At 39.6% G+C, this 13,413-nt stretch overlaps 1 protein-coding gene across 2 annotated transcripts in view; it reads left to right on the top strand.

The window, feature by feature from the left end:
* The window catches only part of dis3l2 (DIS3 like 3'-5' exoribonuclease 2), a 307,005-nt gene that overhangs the window by 73,545 nt on the left and 220,047 nt on the right, over positions 1–13,413 (top strand). For both annotated transcript variants that reach the window (XM_073041187.1, XM_073041186.1), the window contains exon 6: positions 10,424–10,676. In XM_073041187.1, the coding sequence (XP_072897288.1) occupies positions 10,424–10,676 (253 nt within the window). The remainder of the gene's footprint in view (positions 1–10,423; positions 10,677–13,413) is intronic.

Here is a 13,413-nt window from a genome sequence, read left to right as displayed (position 1 = left end):
TCTTGCTTCAGCCTATCTGCTGCTGAAAACTTCACCCACCCTTCCAGGATTATTACAAAGCACTGGTAGGAGTGCCTGCCATTTGCTGCATTAGCGATGATTTTCCAAGCAGCAGCAAGCCATCTATTGTCGCTGCTCATTTATGTACAGAAAATGCATTTACCTAGGTTGAATTTCATAGCTTGACTGATAGTACGTTTGTAGGCCTTGGATCCAGTGTTGGTTGTTAGAACTGGTCAGTAATTGTTTTTGGGTGCTGCAGCTGGTCAGAGCCATCCTAAGCTTCTATGGTAAGGTTATTCCAAGTCTGAGGGTCCGGTTGGAAGATAAGTCGCTCCATGAGGTCGGCAGATCACCAGACCTGAAAGCAGACCTGAAGGGAACGTTAGTAATTCTTAAAGTCAAAGAATTTAGATTTGAGTGAAATGATTATAATAAATGCGTTGAATAGAGAGCAGTGCGTAAAATGTCCTCACATTCAAGTGATGTCATCTTAAATGATCAGAGCATGGAATAAAAACAGAAAATGTAGTCACAGACATTTTTAACCTTTCCCTACCACTAGTCTGAGGTTCTCATTTGATATAAGACTACATTCATCCCAGTGGCAAAGAGATAAAAGGTAATGTGCCTTAATGACTTCTGCCTGGTGGTCCTGATAGTGACAACTGTCAAAATCACAATCAGGTTTAATATCACTGGTATATGCCATGAAATTTGTTGTTTTTGCAGCAGCTGTACATTACTATACATAATAAAATAATTACAATAAGTATGTTTATAAAATTATAAAAATAAATTAGTGCAAAAAGAAAGCAAAACAAGTACTGAGATAGAGTTTATAGGTTTATTGTCCATTCAGAAATCTGATGATGGAGGGGAAGAAGCTATTTTTGAGTGTGTGTCTTGAGGCTCCTGTACCATCTCCTTAGTGGTAGCAATGAGGAGAGGGCAGGCCTAGGATGATGAGGGTCCTTAATGATGGATGCTGCCTTTTTGAGGCATCACTTTTTGAAGGTGTCCTCTGCTGGGGAGGCTAATGCCCATGATGGAGCTGCCTGAGTTTGCAACTTTCTGCGTTGGCCTCTCCACACCAGATGATAAAACAACCAGTTTGAATGCTCTCCACAGTAAATCTGTAGAAATTTGTAAGTGTCTTTAGAGACATGCAGAGTCTCATCAAACTCCAATTGAAATATAACTTCTTTTTGGCTTAGGATAGATATTCAGAGACATTGACACAGGAACTTGAAACTGTTCACCTTTTCCACTGTTGATCCTGTGATAAGGACTGCTCTGTGTTCACTTGATTTCTCCTGGAGGTCCACAGTCATTTCCTTGGTCTTACTGATGTTGAGTGTAAGGTTGATATTATGACACCACTCAACCAGCTGATCTGTTTCACTCCTGTATGTAATGAAGTACTTCAAGAGGCTGGTTTTGACCCATTGCAATTCACCTACCTCTGAAACAGGTCCACTGCAGACGCCATCTCCCAGGCTCTACATTCATCTCCGAAATATATGGGTAACAAAGGTACCCACTTGCTGCTGCCTTGGGAAAGCAGGCAAGAAATAATAATATTGCAGCCAATACGATGAAGGTGATCTAATCCTGTATTGTCCCTTGCACTTGGTCCTCCATTTAAACGAATGGAGATCCTGTTCTTTTGCCAAATCTGCAGTGGCCTAGTTTAGATTTTTCAATGAAGGTACCAATAAGCTGGTGCAAGTTTGCACTCTTCTGCTGGATTTCATGAGGGGCCCAGTTTACAGTGCAACAGGGAATTTAGCACAGAAGAAGGCTACACTTTTCATGTTTGAGGTACATGTAATGTGGGAGTTTTGAAATGTTCTGCATTTAACTGTTGTCACTTCCCTACAAAATGGACTAGTGTTCACGCAGTATTCTGCTGGTCGTAACTTGACCACATTGTCTTGCTTACTGAAATCCCAAGTTCATCCTGTTATGTTCCACACTGGCTTCTGATTCTCTGAAGTCTTTAATTTAGAGTATGTTGTCTATATTTAAAAAAAAAATTCCTGTTCTGATTCTACTCCTCACACATTTTGTAACTTCAGTCAGTTCCACAACTTTCCAATGCTTCCTTTCCCTCTGGTATTCTTATTTGTACCCCCATTTCCCTGATTTATTTGCCACTAGCATATTTTGAATGTGAACATGTCTTTGCAGAGTGGTTTGTTGCTTAATACTGACATGCACAGAAACTTTGAACTTGCCTTTTGTGCACCCTTTTGAAAGCTATTAATTTTTCTGACTGTTTCAATGCACCAGTCATTCAAAGCCATTCAACAAAAATTCAATGAGGAGAGATTGAGTTGTCTGGGACTGTACTCGATAAAATTCAGAAGAATGAGAGGAGATCTTATAGAAACATGAAACTATGAAAGAGATAGATAAGATAGAGGCAGGAAAGTTGTTTCCACTAATAAATGAGACTAGGGGACATAGTCTCAAGATTTGGGGGAGTAATTTATGATGGAGATGAAGAGGAACTGCTTTTCCCAGAGGGTGATGAATCTGTGGAATTCTCTGCCCAATGAAGCAGTAGAGGTTCCCTCAGTAAGTATATTTAAGACAAGGTTGGATAGATATTTGCATAGTAAGGAATTAAGGGTTATGGGGAAAAGGCAGGTAGGTGGAGATGAGTCCATGGCCAGATCAGCCATGATCCTATTGAATGGCGGAGCAGGCTCGATGGGCCAGATGGCCTACTCCTGCTTCTATTTTTTATGTTCTTATCTCAATGGAAAAACTAAACATGAAACCAAATCACTAAACTATTTTAAAGGCTTACAGCTTTAAAATACTACATTGAATTGAATTACTTAAAACTAATAAATTACCTTAAACTTAACAATTCTTCCTCAAATCAGCCTTTGCTGTCCAGATGCATCTCATGTTTAGCCTGATGCAGATTCCCCATAACAGTTACTGGTGGACTTAATTAGTTAATGCTTCCTTACTGGACTCCATGCAGTGTTCAGCATCTGAGCATAATTGTGATAATTGAGGTGCCTGTTTACACAGATTTCAGAACTGTTAGTAGCTGATACATTGTTAAGGAAATGTTGGCATCGGTCAGCATATTTTAACCCTATGTTCAAATGTCACAATATGTTCTTTCACTGCAGTATTTGGAGAGGATATTCTTACGGGATCATCCAGTGAGGTTGTATGGATAAAATTTAGAATTAAGAATTGAGTGATCACTGTTCTATAGGTCCTCTGAAAGTTAAAGGGAATATGTAGGAAGATTTAGATAAGCATAGGAATACTATCAGGTTTATTATTACTGGTAAGTGATGTGAAATTTGTTCACTTAGCAGCAACAGTTCAATGCAATACATAAGATAGAAGAGAAAAAAATAAAATTAAAATAATAATTATACAAGTAAATCAATTACAGTATACATATATTGAATAGATTTTTTTTAAAAAGCATGCAAAAACAGAAATACTGCATATTAAAAACAGTGAGTTAGTATCCAAGGGTTCAATGTCCTTTTAGGAATCGGATGGCAGAGGGGAAGAAGATGTTCCTGAATCACTGAGTTTGTGCCTTCAGGCTTCTGTACTTCCTGCCTGATGGTAACAGTGAGAAAAGAGCATGCCCTGGGTGCTGGAGGTCCTTAATAATGGATGCTGCCTTTCTGAGACACCACTTCCTGAAGATGTCCTGGTACTTTGTAGGCTAGTACCCAAGATGGAGCTGACTAGATTTACAACCCTCTGCAGCTTCTTTTGGTCCTGTGCAATAGACACCCCCCCCCCCCCCACCCCCATACCAGACAGTGATGCAGCCTGTCAGAATGCTCCCCACGGTATATCTTTAGAAGTTCTTACGTGTATTTGTTGACATACCAAATCTCTTCAAACTCCTGATGAATTATAGCTGCTGCCCTGCCTTCTTTATGACTACATCGATAGGTTGGGACCAGGTAGGAGTCCTCAGGGATCTTGACACCCAAGAACTTGAAACTGCTCATTCTCTCCACTTCTGATCCCTCTATGAGGATTGGTATGTGTTCCTTCTCCTTACCCTTCCTGAAGTCCACAATCAGCTCTTTTGTCTTACTGACATTGAGTGCCAGGTTGTTGCTGCAGCATCACTCCACAAGTTGGCATATCTCACTCCTGTACGCCCTCTTGTCACTACCTGAGATTCTACCAACAATGGTTATATTGTCAGCAAATTTATCAGTGGTATTTGAGCTATGCCTAGCTACACAGTCAAGCGTATATACAGAGGAGAGCAGTGGGCTAAGCACACACCCCTGAGGTGTGCCAGTATTAATTGTCAGCAAGGAGGATATGTTATCACCAATCCACACAGATTATGGTCTTCCAGTTAGGAAGTTAGGAAATAGGATCATAATAGTTGGTGATTTCACCTTCCCTAGTATTAACTGGGACAAATTTTGTGCTAATGGATTAGATGGGGCAGAATTTGTTAAGTGTGTCTAGGAAAGTTTTCTGAAACAATATGTAGATGACCCTATCAGAGAAGGATTACATTCGACTTCCTCTTAGGAAATGAGGCTGGCCAGTTGATTGATGTGGGGGAACATTTTGGTCCATTGTTCATAACTGTATTTGTTTTAAAGTAGTCGTGGGAGAAAAAGGACTAGTTCATGTTAATAGTCCTAAATTGGAGCAAGTTTAATTTTGATGGCATTAGATAGGAACTTGCAAAGGTTGTTTGGGAGAGGGTGTTTGCAAGTAAAGTGACATCTAGCAAGGAGGAAGCTTTTAAACGTGAGAGAGGCAGAGTTGAGGGCCAACATTGTGCTGTAAGAGTGAAGGGCAAGGGGTCAGCAGGATTAGGAAACACTGGTTGATGAAGGAATATGACATGCTGGTCAGGATGAAGAAGGAGATATTTATCAACATAAGCAGTGAAATTCCTTGAGGTGTATAAGGGATGTAGGAATTCATTTAAGAGAGAAATCACGAGGACATGAAGAGGACATGAGATGGCTCTGGCAGATAAGATAAAGGAGAATTTTACAAGAGTCTATAAGTATATTAAGAGCAACAGGGTGATTAGGCAGTGAGCAGGTGCCTTTAACAATCAGTGTTAAGAGCAAGATCTGAGATGGAAATTTCTCATCTGTATTTACTTTGGAGAAGGTTATGGAAGCTTGACAATGCAAGAAAGAGAATAGTGATGCATTGAAACATATAAAAGCAAATGTGCTGGTAGTTTTAAAGTGCATAAAGGTGGATAAATACCTAGGGCCTGACGAAGTATATCCTTTGTATCTTCATTAGTCACAGGAAAGATACCTAAATATTGGAAGGTGGCTAATGTTATGCCTTCATTCAAGAAGACTGCCAGGATAAGCCAGGGAGCTCTGGGCTGATGAGCCTAACATCAATGGTAGGAAAGTTAATGGAGAAAATTCTGAGAGACAGAATTCTGAGATCCACTCGTATTTTCTAAGGCAAAGGCTGGTTAGGGATAGTCAGCATGGCTTTGTACGTGGGAATTTGAAGCTTTGAAGCGATGACCAAGAAGATTGATGAAGGCAGGGTGGTAGATATTATTTACATGGACTTTAACAAGATCTTTGATCAGTGGCATATCTAAGGTATGGCATGTGCCCTGGGCGCCACTTGAAGGGGGACGCCACTGAGCAGTTTCTATTAAAGTCAGACAAGCCATCCTGGGATATTGAAGAATTTTCTTCAGATGTATGATCTGTCTTTGATTATCATGGGTGAGAAGCACTAGGATGGCCTTATTTCAGAGTATTGTGTAAGAAGACCATGAAATGTTTCTTCACGAAGGAGGAAAGTGGAGCTGAAGGACGGAAGAGATGAAAATTGGAGGCGGAGAAAGCCAACAAGTCGAGCAAGTTCTTCATGTCCTTCTTTGAAAAGCCCAGAACAAGTAGTTCGACATGTTCCATGGAGTCGCCTACACCTGCTATAACTTTGTTAGAATCTGAAGATGGATCAAGTACAAATGCGTCACAAGCCAAGGATGAAGTCAAGTCAGATAAATCTGAGTATGATGAGATTAATAGTGAGGCTGCCACAGAGAACATGGACATGACAGGAGGAGAAGACGATGGTGGTGGTGATGATGTTGAGTTTATTGACGAGATTTTACCTGATGAGATTGAACCTGATGACATTGAATCTAGAGAATCGAAAGAGCCTCGAACTGTCATACCAGAAGTGATTGAACAACATGACATTGGACTTCTGAAGTTTGACAAGGATACTGGAAAAGCAATTCTACCTGACGTGTTGAGAACAGAAATAATAAAGCTGGGTTCGAAGTATTTCCAGAACAGTGAGGGGCCTTTCCTACCAACAAATAACCGCTCAATGAAGAAAACTTGGTTCAAGAGGAAATTGGGAAATGGTTGTGGTGAGGAAGTGACTTGCTCATGGCTGGTCTATTCCCCTTCTCAAAAGACTGCATTTTGTATCTGTTGTCTTCTCTATTCCTGGTCAGACCATCAATCCTCATTGGACCAGGAAAGTGGATTCAACCAGTGGAAACCACCTGAAAGGATTAGTGTTCATGAAAATGCCAAGAATCATTGGGAATGCTTCACACAGTGGAAAGAAATTTAGCTGGAAACTGAGGAGTTATTGACGCGTATTTCAGTCACAGATTGAGAAGGAAAGGCAGAAGTGGCGTGATATCTTGAAGAGAATCCTTCACTGCATAAAATTCCTTGCGACTCAAAACCTGGCTTTGCGAGGACACGGAGTCACTTCAGCTAGACGATGACTCCAATGTGGAAATTTCCTTGGCTGAAACTACTGGCCATCTTTGACCCTGTCATAAAAGAAAACCTCACTCATTTGGAAAGTCATCCTGGATCCATGTCTTATCTTTTACCGGGTGTCCAGAACAAATTCATCCACATGTTGGCATCTACTGTTCGCCAGAGTTTACTGAGAAGTATTTGTAAAGCTAAATATTATGATCTCATGTTCGATTCGACTCCTGATCAGGCACACCGAGAGCAGATGTCAGAAGTAGTGAGGTATGTGGAAGTTGATTTTGAGAGGAAAACAGTCCATGTTAGAGAGTCCTTTCTTGTTTTTATCCAGATAAGCCAGAAGGATGCTGAGAGCTTGGTTGAAGACATCTTGAAACAGCTAGAGAAGGACGAAATGAAGCTACAAGATTGTCAGTCACAGTGCTATGACAATGCTGCTGTGATGGCTGGACACAGAAGTGGTGTTCATCAAAGAATAAGTGCGAAAAACAACCTGACAGTGTTTATGAATTGTGATAATCATTTACTCAGCTTGGTGGGTGTACATACGGCCAAGCAGGATACAGTGATGGTCATGTCTTTTGGAACCATTGAAGCTCTCTACATGTTTTTCTCTTGTGCAACACAGCGCTGGGAAAAACTCAAAAACGCCGTGCCTGTGGTTGTTAAGTCGGAGTCCGAAACCAGGTGGAGTGCAAGGACAGAAGCAGTGAAGCCTGTCAACAAGTACCCTGAGGAGCTACTTCAAGTTCTCCAGGACATGATAGACAATGAAAGTGAGACTAGTGAAACAAGAAGTGATGCAAGGCAGCTGTACAACCACATGTTGAGTTACAATTTTCTGATTTTGCTAGGATTTTGGAACAAAGTACTCATTCGCATTGACCATATTCAAAATAGGCTGTAGGATCCTAGCATGAACTTCCATGATGCTGCCCTGGATTTGAAAGCCCTCCAAGATAATTTTTATAATGAAAGAGAAGTGTTGGTCAGTGAGTCACTCAAGAAGGGGTCGGTCTCTGTCAAGAATGGAATATTGAAGTTGAAAGATGTCAGAGACGAAAGAAACGAATGGCTGATGAGAACAGTCACGAAGGGAACACTCTACCATCTTCACAGAGAAATGGACGAAAGGTTCGCTCGTTTGCATGACACTGACACCAAGTTTGATGTCAAGGGACTGTGTTACAGCGCCAACAGTAATGACCTAAAGAAGAAGTGTGAAAATTTGGGTGAATTGTACAGTTCTGATGTTGATGGACAGCAGCTGTATGAAGAAATTTTGGATTGCAGAATGTTGCTATCAAGGTGGGTCAACATGAAAATATCAAGACCTGAAGAGCTTCTTGAATTTATTGTTCAGTATGGAGATGAGAGTGTCTTCCCCAGTCTTTGCATTGCTATTCAGATAATGCTAACCATCACAGTTTCCGTCGCTAGCTGTGAGAGATCATTCAGCAAGTTAAAACTAAAACTTTTGTATTTGAGAGCCTCCATGAGTCAAGGCAGATTCTGTGATCTTGCTCTGCTGAGTGTAGAAAGAGAAGAAACTGAAAAACTGATCATATCATAGATCAATTTGCATCAGTGAAAGCAAGGAAGGTGCAGTTATAATTTTCATATAGTGCCATAATTTGTTAATTAAAAGATTAACGAGCTTGACTTGTATTTTAGAGCTGACATTATGGTAAAGTTATCTAAAAGATGGGTGTCAGATGTTTAGACAGGGCGCAATTTCAGTGCTTGCCATAGGCGCTATTTTCCGTAGATACGCCCCTGCCTTTGATCAGGTTTGGAGGTTAGATCACATGGAATTCAGGGCGAGCTAGCCAATCGGATAAAATATTGGCTTGGTAGAAGGAGTCAGAGGGTGGTAGTGGAGGCTTGTTTTTCAAATGGGAAACGTGAGATCAGTGGATCCACGCTGGTCCTCCAATTGTTTGCCATCTGTATTAATGATTTAAATGAGAATGTCGTCGGCGTTTGTAGTAAGTTTACAGATGATACCAAATTGGTCGTATGGTTGTATTGGTCATATTAAATAAAGTTACAAAAGGATCTAAATCAACTGGAATGGCAGATGGAATTTAACGCAGAGAAGTGTGAAGCCATATGCTATGGGATGTTAAATCAGGATTGAACATGCACAGTGAATGGCAAGTACACAGTGAATGACAAATGCTGGAGGATGTTCTAGAGCAGAGACCTCAGGATATTAGCATATAGTTCCCTGAAAGTGGTATACATGTATACAGGTTGAAGAAGAAGAGATATGACTAATCTACTTTCATGACCAGGTCACTGAGTACAAATGTTGGGATGTCATATTACAGCTGTGAGATGTTGGCAAGACCACACTTAAAATATTTTGTGCAGTTCTTGGCAGCTAGCTATAGGAAAGATATTAATGAGCTGAAACGGGTCCTGAAATGATTCAGAAGAATGTTGCCAGGACTGGAGGGCTTCATTTGTAAGGACAGACTGGATAGGCTGGGAATGATTTTCTTTGAGCAGAAGAGGATGAGGGCTGACCTTGTGGTGGTAAAGCATTTTAAAGGGTATAGAGAGAGGGTGGACTGTCACAGTCATTTTCTCAGGGTTGGGAGTCTAATACTCAAGGGCAGATACTTAGGTTAGAGGAAAAGATTTTCACACAGTCAGAGAAGGATAAATGGAACTAGCTGCCGAGGAAGTGATAGAATTTGGTTTTCATAAATCAGAGTATAGAGCACAAGAGTTGGGATGTTATGTTAAAGTTGCATAAGATGTTGGTGAGATCAAATTTGGAGTATTGTGTAATTTAGAGTTCTGGTCACCTACCTGCAGAAAAGCTATCAATAAGATTGAAAGAGTACAAAGAAAATTATTGAACATGTTGCTGGGACTCGAATTATAAGACAGACAGACAGACATACTTTATTGATAAGGATAGATTAAATAGGTTAGGACTTTATTTCTGGGAGCGTAGGAGATTTGTTGAAGGTATACAGCATTGAGGGTATAGATAGGGTTAATGCAGGCAGGTTTTTTCCATTGAGGTTGAATGAAACTAGAACTAGATGCTGAAGGTTAAAGGTGAAAGGTACAATATTTAAGGGGGACCTGAGTGGAGCTTCTTCACTCAGAGGGTGGTGTGAGTGTGGAATGAGCTGCCAGTAGAAGTGGTGGATTGCAACATTTAAGAGAATGTTTGATTGCAACTTTTAAGAAAAGTTTGATTAAAACCACAGATTGGTGGGGGGAGGTGGGGGCTATAGTTCAGGTGTGGGTTGATGGGACTATGCAGAATAATAGTTCAGCACAGAGTAGGTGGACCAAAGGGCCTGCTTCTGTTCTGTATTGCTCTGTGACTCTGTAATTGGTAGATACAATTATAAGTTTTTAATAGTTTGGAGGGATATGGGCTAAACACACATAAATGGGATTAGTTCAGATAGGTACCTGGATTGGCATTGATGAGTTATGCTGAAGGAGCTGTTTTCATGCTGTATGATTCAATGACTTGCATTCCCGTTTATTGTACACTAGGATTTTAATTTGGCTCTGATTCTCTATTACTCAGTACTTTTGTGAAGTTAATTGTAATTTAGGCAGTGGTATTTGATCTCTGTTGATTAAATTCAGTTTTATTTTGTGTTTTTTTTGTATTTTTGCAGATTATTGTGCCAGAGAGGAATGGCTTAGAAACTAATGCACCTGCTCAATCTGATGTGCCTGGTGAAATTATTCATGTTAACTCTGAGGCTATTCCAAATCAGGATAAAGTTCATATGGTTGTGGAGAGTCCTGATGTTATTATTGAAGAACAATATGACAGCCAAGATGAGAATGTGGATGGAACTTCTGATTTGCTGAAAGATGCACATGCTCATGATGTTAGCAAGACAAACCTTGGTGCTTCAGGAAAGGGTAAGATTTGTATTGTGTATTGCATAATTAATATTCTCATATTTCTGGAATTTAAATGATCTTTATTGTTTTGACTTGTAACTGCTTTTACTGCAGGTAAATAATTAAAAATTATTAAATTTGTTATCTTGGTGTACCAAATAATTTTTGAAAAGCAAAATGATTAACTTTTAACTCCTGATAGAACTACAAATTTGTTCTATGTGGGATATAATAATGCCCAACTATTCTTACACATTTTAATGCACAAAGTCGTGCCATAACTAGGAACTTACATGATGGATATAATGTAATGCTTTCTATTCACTTGATCTGCTTGTTGTTCAATGTTTTTACACTTGAATCATTATTTGTTGTATTGAAAACATATATAAACCTTGATAAAATAAAACTCTTAGAGATAAGAATGATGAAACCTTAACATACATTAAAGTTGGAATTTAACACTTTTTGATAAGTATAATATCTGGGAAAAGGTTTTCTAACTGCAAGCATCGTTATTAACTCAAGATTCTCCACTAGGCTATTAACATACCTAGCTAGCAAACCAGATTACCTGTTTAATTAAACACATAGTAACATTTAAATGTTGCACTATCAGTCAACATATTTAATAATTTAAGATTGGTGTAATGTAGTACTGCTGTAGCTAAATGCTAATTTTCATGTTTTTACCCCGTATATGTATGCCTATGACAACAATGAACTTGAGCTAGAGTAGAAAAACTCAAAAAAGGAGAGCAGAGTGGTGATAGGTAGAGTGTTAACAAAGAGAAGAAAAGATAAAGCTGACTTTTATCAAAGGATTTCTCTGTTACATGGAAGGATTTTTGGTAACCTTAAAGATGTGGTTAAGTACTGCATGACACACAAATATTTCAAAAAATGGTGACAAGTCCTTGAAAACAAAGTGATAGTTAATTTGCTGCTTAAAGGTGCAGGCAGAAAGAAAATCAGTCTGAAAGGAGAATATAATGAAAAGTAAGGTGGATTGGGAAAATAGAAAAAAACAATTCAAGAGAAGACAGAATATATCAGCAGGAACGTTCTGCCTTCACTAGAATATGTGCTAATATAAAAGTGGGAATGCAAAATAAACCATAATCCGTTTATTTTTTTTCCCAACTTATAACAACACATAGAGAGGTCAATCAGCTCTTTGAGTTCATGCTGGTTTCCAGGAGAGCATTGCCATTAATCGCATTCCTCTCTCTATTTCCTTGTACATCTGCAATCTATCGTCTTTTGCACAGAGCCATCAACTCTCCTTTGATTCTTCTTGTCATGAATGAATTTAAAGGATAATTTATAGCAGTCATTTAACCTGTCAGCATATATTTGTGGTGTGGGAGGAAGCTAGGGTATCCTGAGGAAACCAGGGAGAAAATTAGATGATAAAAGGACAATCGGGAACCCTGAAAGAGAAGTTAACATCCAAAAGTATGTTAAAACCATTGAGGGAGCAGGTACTGGAGGGACCGGGAAAGACTTGAGCAGCAGAGATTGAACTAAAACAGAATTTTGAAAGAATTCAAGCTGCACCTGTGGAGATAAAAGATTTAAGATGACATTTGAGATTGAGACCTTGTATTAGGACCGAAAGGGAACGAGTAGGTTTGCCTGTATATAGTAGAACATTAGGTGAGTTGGAGATTGGACAGAGGCTGGTGGGTGGATCCTGATGGAGAGAGGCTAAGCACAAATTGGACATCCCATACTCCTCTTGGGTAACTTGCAGTGTAATATATATTGAATTTTCATATTTCAGTTAACACCCTTAGTGCTCTCCTCCCATACACACCTATTCTTCTTCCTTTGTGTATTCCTTTCATCCAGATCCATCTGCTCACACTCCCCTCCTCATCTGGCTTCACTTTTCACCTACTAGCCTCAATCTCACCTCTCCTCTGCCCTCCCGCCCCAAATCTTGGTTCTATTGCCCATCAACCCCCTCCTATGTAGTTTACCTATTACCTACACTTTCCCAACTTTTTTCAGTTTTAGTGTTTGAAACCCTCATGTACGAGAGCCCAGCCCATCTCTGCACCTTCCTCCATATTTATTACTGAATATGCATGATAGTTTTGATTTTTTTGAACCTTCCAACAATTATCTTGCCATCCTGCTGTTTGACTTTTAACTTCTTATTTCTTATTGTGTTGTTGTGGATATTTGCAAAGTTATCTTGTACAATTAGAGATGCCAAGCAACAATGAGCCAGCACCAAACCCTGAGATACATCACTTGTCATTGACTTCCAGTTCAGAAGACAACCTTCCACCATTGTCCTTTGCTTCTTACCATCAAGCCAATTTAGTATTGAGTGAGCTAATATCTCATACGATCTAACCTTCCAGAGCAGCCTGCCATGCAGAACCTTATCAAAGACTTTGCTGAAATCCATGTAGACTATGTCTACCACACTTCACTCATTGATCCTCTTAGTTACTTCAAAATCTCAAATTTGTAAAGCAGGATTTGCCATGCACAAAGCCATACTGACTACAGACAGTCCCCGGGTTACGTACGAGTTCCGTTCCTGAGTCCGTCTTTAAGTCGGAACAGGTACATCCAGTATTATTTAGCGTCAGTTAGTCAAACGTTTGTCTTAGCATATAGTATATATTTTACCTTTCTGTGCATATAAAACACTTAAGAAACGTATGTATTCCAATAATTAAACCACTGCGTTGCTTAGTAATAATTGTAGCTTTCGTCGGGGCAGGGCCTTTCACAT

Source organism: Hemitrygon akajei, chromosome 3, assembly GCF_048418815.1.
Source record: "Hemitrygon akajei chromosome 3, sHemAka1.3, whole genome shotgun sequence".
Lineage (NCBI taxonomy): Eukaryota > Metazoa > Chordata > Chondrichthyes > Myliobatiformes > Dasyatidae > Hemitrygon > Hemitrygon akajei.
The sequence above is the reverse complement of the archived record's forward strand: the minus strand, read 5'-3'. Positions and strand labels throughout refer to the sequence as shown.